At 41.0% G+C, this 6907-nt stretch overlaps 1 protein-coding gene across 1 annotated transcript in view; it reads left to right on the forward strand.

The window, feature by feature from the left end:
- The window catches only part of ATP10B (ATPase phospholipid transporting 10B (putative)), a 349229-nt gene that overhangs the window by 311262 nt on the left and 31060 nt on the right, over positions 1-6907 (forward strand). The window contains exons 17-18 of the mRNA XM_004697118.2: positions 895-1216; positions 4292-4368. Coding sequence (XP_004697175.1) covers positions 895-1216; positions 4292-4368 — 399 coding nt within the window. The remainder of the gene's footprint in view (positions 1-894; positions 1217-4291; positions 4369-6907) is intronic.

The raw sequence follows: 6907 nt of genomic DNA on the forward strand, positions 1-6907 counted from the left end.
GTTTGGTTATAAGAAGACTAAGGCAATAATTTTGGTTAAAGTTGCAAGATTCTCTTAGGGCAATAGTTCCAGAGGTTCATCAGCGTTTATGGAACAAGGAGTCTGGAGTGCATGAAATGTTAAAACTCTGTTCTGTGCATCTCCCTTTTGATCAGGATTCTTCTATTGAGTCTTTGGTCAAAACGTTCAGTAATGGTAGTTGGGCGGACACCATCCAGCTCTGCCCTCGTGGCAAGAGGCAGTTGTTCATGGAGACAATCTGCCATACACAGTCTATTTCCTCCTCCTCTTGCTGATTCTCCTTCATCCTCTGTTGCTGTCAGCTAATTGCTGTGCCTTGGGTGGTCACTTGCAGGCTTCTAAGACCTTAAGCATTATTTAATGAACTAGGTGATAGAACAGAAGCACTAAACAATCTATGTATTTTTTACTAAAGAGGCCACAGTTCATGTAATAATGATCCTGCCTGCCAAGTGGATAACCTTGTTTTCAATTACTCATCTCTAAAAGAACGTGTGTAATACCTAATCTGCCACGTCGGAATGTTCTTAGGAACAAATGAGAATGAAATGACCTGGCATAAATAGAAAGCCCTATCCATAGTGTGTGGTTATTATTTCCCTCAAGTTGGTTTCCTTCATTATCTGACACCATTCTGCCCCAATCCCGACCTTTCTGAGCTGTTCCCATTCCCCTTTGTAGAAAGTCTTTATTATCTGGGTTCCAAGTTAATATTCCTTTCACGCTATTTGAAATATTGCAAAGAAATGTAAAAACTGAAGAATGGTAGGTAATCTCTAGAGTGAACGAGTTTTATAATCCTTTAACTAAAGGATAAAGTGAGATCTTAACATATGCTTCCAATGCTGCTTACTAAAACTCTATTTATTTTAGGAAATCTGTGAATCCATCCTCAACTGTGCACTGGAAGAAGTAAAGCAATTTCATGGACCACAGAAGCCAGACCACAAGTGCTTTGGCTTCCGCCTGCCTTTTGAAACGCCAGCCACTGCCTCAGTCCCTGTCACTCCAGAAATTGGACTGGTTGTTGATGGGAAGACACTGAATATCATATTCCAGGGAAAGCTGGAAAAGAAATTTCTGGAGTTGACCCAGTATTGCCGATCTGTCCTGTGTTGTCGCTCCACTCCACTCCAGAAGAGTATGATAGTCAAGCTGGTGCGAGATAAGTTGCGCGTCATGACCCTTTCCATAGGTAATCTTCATACTGAGATGTGGGTGGCAACTTGGCAGAAGCCTGGACCAGAGGTGGGACTCCAGGTCCAAGTCCAGATGCTTAGGCTGAGGGTCATTGTGAGAGAGAGTTCAAAGTAGCAATCAAGGTGTGGCAGCTGGGAGATGAAATAGATGCTAACTAAAGTTGAAGAGTGAATTAAAGATCTAGAGAAGGAAAAGCTTAGATGGCAGGGGGAGTCCCAGGGGGTGTGCCAAAGTCAAAAGGGGCCTTGAAATTCAGAACCTTGAGGTAGCTCAAGAAATGTTACCAACAACAACATATACTCAATTCACCCAACTCTGGAATGTAGACCACTTCACACTCAATATTTAACACATGACCTAGTAATATGAACCTCAGTTCAGTTACTCATTTTTGCCTCTTGAGTCACCAAACCTAGAGTATTTATAAGCTGGCCCTTTACCTTTACAAAGAAAGTGTGCTGACCTGTGATTTAAATCTCATTTGTTACTTTGGTATTCTGCTGAATGCGGGAGTGGCTGGTGGGGGGACTTTCAGTGCTACCTTATTGTTTTGGTATGCTTGTTCTCAAACGCAAGTCTTAGCCAAACGTATCTTCTCAATAAAAGCTGCCTGGTTGATTGATGGCACACTGGTTGAGCACTCTGCTGCCAACCAAAAGGTCAGCCGTGTGAACCTGCCAGCTGCTCTGGGGGGAAGATGTGGCGGTCTTCTTCCATGAAGTAAACCATGGAAAGCCTCGGGGACGTTGTCCCTTGTGATGGATCAACATCACAATTGACTCAGTAGCAAAGAGTTCCATTTGGTTTAGTTGGTGATGAAGATTTGCTCAGTATGGACCCAATTTAGAGTATGGTTGAGGAAGAACAGAACTGTACTTACTTAAAATGTTCCAGAAATTCCAAAAAAGTGTGTACTGGGATCTGCATGATCTGTTTTCCATGAAGTCTCCACCCACTTCTCCCACCATGGCCACCTTCCTACTCCAACTTTCAGCACCCTACATTCCAGCAAAGCGGAACTACTCACCCTACCCGATGGGCCATATCTACTCGGCACAAGCCACTCCTGAAAAATACTCCTCACATTACTACCTATCCTTCATTTCTTCTGAGAGCTATCTCAGTGCCCAGCATTCATAGTTGCCAAGCATTAGACCTTACTATGATGCCCACTCAGTATACTTCAAGTTCATTGAAGATAAGGACCATGTGAGTTTTTTTTACCACATCTTCACATGACCAGCATATACCAAGTACATAGTAAGGGCCGCATTCACAAAGGCAGATCTTCGACATTTTGCCAGGTTCTCTTCCTCCTAGGCAGATAAAGGAAAGAGACCTCCTTTCCTGGTCTATTCAAAATTATATTGTTTGTTTCTTTTCCCTAGACATTCAGATGAAAGCAGTTCAGAACAGTACAAAGAGGGCCAGCAGGAATGTAGAAAGCAGACATTTCACAACTGTATCCTACTTCTTCCCTGAAGTGCCCTCTTCAGAAATTCAGACACACACACGCAAGGCCATAGCCCAGGCTGATTCCCTGAGGTAGGAGATTGGCTTCACTCTCATAGCAACAGAAGAAAACCCAGCAGGGCGAGAAATAGCATGATCCTCACCTCTATTTTCCCTGGCTCACAAACAGAAGAGGTTAAAAGTTGGATTTGTTCTACCATGAAGATTAGAAGGATGCTATCAACAAAAATTACTATAAATAGAATAAAGTCTTCCATACAGACAAGACTTTAAGATCGATACATTTCCTCAAAACTAAGGAGGATAAAGCATTCTCTACCCTGATTCTTATTCTCGATGATGATGATTACTATAAATTTAATTGCGGCTTATTAGAAGAGGAACTGGATGAGCAAGAGGGTGAATGACAGCATTACAGTCTAGAACAGGAGTCAACAAATGATGGCCTCCAGGCTGACTCCAGTTCTCCAGGTGTACAGGAGAATGTTTTGTGTTTGTTTGTATATTTTTAATATAAAATATGTAAAGTACTACCTATCTGTCAGCGAGAACAATCACTCAATTTTGCTTCTTGGACCACAAAACCTAAATGCTTTATTATCTAACCCTTTACAGAAAATGTCCATCCACCTCTGGCCTAGAAGATACAGAACTGAGGAAAGAAGCAGGGGTAGACTTGAGCATATTGATTGTATAGAGCTGGGCAAACCAACAGGGTTGCTGCTCTGTTGTTCACATTTAAATTCATTTCCTCAGTTGTACTTGCCACATTTTAATAACCACAAGAATTTCCATTTTGACCTGCAAACAAAACATTTCCACCAGTGCAGAGATCGATCTGATACTGTTGATATAGAGGGAGGGAAGGAAGGTGTGTGTGTGTGTGTGTGTGTGTGTGTGTGTGTGTGTGAATGTCCTTACCATCAATTTCCGGGAACAGCTCAGTTTTTTAATGGAAACTCAATGGGATTAAATGTCCCTGAACCAAAAAGATTACTCAAGTACATATTCCTATATTCAGAAAGAAAACTGACCATTGCCCTCTCCTTGCATTGCAATGACAACCTCTGGCGATACATCAGTCCAAATATTCCAGATGTCTTGACAGGATCACTATTCATTTAATAGTGAATAAGGGAGAATACTTATAGTCTCCATAGAATCAGAAATATCTGAGTTCTAGTGTTGTGGGTTCCTTCAATAGCTGGATTTCTTCTCTCAGGTTCATAAATCGTTCGATTTTCATCAACAAAATCCATTGCAACATTTGTGAGGGCATTTTTTGTAAACTGGAAAGCACTGCCTAAACCTCTTTTGTTAATTATTGTCTCCCCAATATCTGACATTATGCTGACAAAAAAGACAGTATTTGTTAAATAGTGAAGTAAAGGTGGGATTTCTTATCCAAAGAGGAGAAGATATCGCTTATGCCAAATACTGCAGCCAGGATATTTTTCCTATAAGACTACTTGGAACAATGTTGAAAGGATTCAATCTTTTACAAGTGAAAGTCCATTAGAACCAACGAGTATGTCCCCACTCTGTCACTGAGCCATTGGAATAAGAATAAACACGACTCATGACATCGTGCTTTCAGGTGATGGAGCAAATGATGTGAGCATGATTCAAGCTGCTGATATTGGAATTGGGATCTCAGGACAAGAAGGCATGCAGGTACTGTCCTTTCCCTTTTCTTGTTTCTTATTTTCTTCTTTCCCTCCTTGGTGTGAGGGTTCTGGTGACTCAGTGGCAGAATTCTCTTCTTCCCTGTGAGTGATGCAGGGTCAATTTCTGACCAATGCAACACGTGTGTGACTACCACGCATCTGTCATAGGGAACTTCTGTGCTGCCATGATGCTGAGCAGATTTCAACAGAGCTTCCAGGCAATCTACTCCTGAAAGTCAGTCAATGAGAACCCCGTGGGTCACACCGGTGCCGTCTACAACAGGTCTTGGGAGCAGTACAGCACCAGACAGTGTTTCATGCCATTACGCAGGGGGTCTCCATGAGTGGGCAACTCCCAGCAACAACACTTTGTAACAGTTTTATTGGCACTTCATCTACATATACAATTCAATAGTTAATATTACCAAGAAGAGTTGTACAACCTTTACCATGATCCATCTTAGAACATTTTCTTCTTCCTTGTACTCATTAGTGCAATTGTTTTTTTAATTGTGGCAAAACTATACACAACAAAACACTCTCCAATTCAACAACTCCTACATATGTAGCTCAATGCCATTGATTATACTCTTCATGTTGTGCAGCCATTGTTGACGTCCTTTCTCAAATTATTCCACCACCATTTACATAAATGCAGCACCACCTAAGCAAAGGCTCTTCCACCTTCACCCATGGTAACCACTGGTCAAATTTGGTTGTTGGATTTTTTTTTTTTAGTAGTTTTATTGATATAAAATTCACATATACTTCCAAACTTAAGTCGCTTTTAGAGAGTTGCATATATATCCAGTCTATTCCAGTGCTCCCTCCTCCTTCCCACATTCACTGCTTGCTCCCTAATTCCCCTCAACCTCTCCACCCACCCCACCTGCTATCACTGATAAACCATTGCATCTTTGATTGTCTCTACACATTCACTCCTTTTGTGCCTCATACACTGGAAAACCTAGCAGAAACAATGAAAACAAAAATGAAATGAGAAGAAAACAAAAATAGAGAGAAGCAAAGAGAAAATAATAATATAAAGATAAAAATAAATGAGTAAGAAAGAAAAGACCATAAGCAATACTGAAAAATCCAGAGAAGAAATTTATTTTCATGGAATAAGCAAGAAATATTGAAGCTTAGAACAAATTCAGGTTAGGTCAAGAGGTAGGTAAACTGACAAGGCATCATATAATAGCATAGTTCAGTTAGCCATATTCAAGTTTACAATAATCTCTGTCTGACAGTAAAACTGTTTGAGTCCCTAGCCAGTGGCCAAAGTGTATGTGCCAGAGGCTTAATCTAACCATATACTCTGCAGGTAGGTTTTGGGCTCCCACTGTCCTCCATAGCCCTCTATAAATTGGGTGGTCACAGTTTAAGCTCTGATACTTTTCCCTTCACCATATTCGGATTTTGTTATCATCATCTTTGGATCACACAGGCTGGTGTGCTTCTTCAATGTGGACTTAGTTGACACCTCACTTAGATGGCTGCTTGTTTAAACAAAGCGTTTAAGACCTTAGACACTATTCCAATTGATAGGAGGGTATTATCTGCTTTATTCACCATACTTCGCTGTGGACCCTTATCTTCAGTGATCTCTTCATGAAGGTGAGTATCCAGGGCTATGTTACAAGAAATATCTGTTCATGGGTTGGAGCTAGAATTAAGTGGAAGCCCAGAATCCCATTGCTTGTCCAAAGATTATAAATGACTCTGGTTTACTTTGGCGGTCATGTTATGACAAAAACAAAAAAATGCCAAAAGAAAAAAAATGGCCAATCATCCTCCTGAGGTATAAGGCGATTGCATTGATAACATCAATAAATTATCCAATGGCATATATTTAAGATACTGTTGATATGAGGAGTTTATGCAAGTGTAGTCCAACTACAAGTTGCAATCCATGAGTTGTTGCTTTGTACAGATTGATTTTTTTTTAATCATTTTATGGAGGGCTCTTACAGCTCTTATCAGACTGATTTCTTTATTATAATTTAAATCACTTTATTGGGGGATCGTATACCTCTTATCACAATTCATATATACATCCATTGCATCAAGCACATTTGTACATTTGTTGCCCCCATCATTCTCAAAACATTTGCTTTTCACTTGCGCCCTTGGAATCAGCTCCTCATTTTTCCCCTCCTTGCCCGCTCCCTTTCCCTCATGAACCCTTGATAATTAATAAATTATTATTATTTTATCATATCTTACACTGCCTGACATCTGCCTTCACCCACTTTACTGTTGTCCATCCCCAGGTAGGAGGTTATATGTAGATCCTTGTAATTGGTTCCCCCTTTCCACTCCACCTTCCCTCCACCCTCCTGGTATCACCACTCTCACCACGGGTCCTGAGGGGTTCATCTGTCCTGGATTCCCTGTGTTCCCAGTTCCAATCTGCACCAGTGTATATACTCTGGTCTAACCAGGTTTGTAAGGTAGAATTGGGATCATGATAGTGGGGGAGGAGGGGCATTTAAGAACTAGAGGAAAGTTGTGTGTTTCATCGTTGCTACACTGCACCCTGA

The sequence above is a fragment of the Echinops telfairi genome, unplaced genomic scaffold, assembly GCF_000313985.2.
Source record: "Echinops telfairi isolate 266 unplaced genomic scaffold, ASM31398v2 ScPeMD7_7469;HRSCAF=8507_0, whole genome shotgun sequence".
Classification (NCBI taxonomy): Eukaryota; Metazoa; Chordata; class Mammalia; order Afrosoricida; family Tenrecidae; genus Echinops; species Echinops telfairi.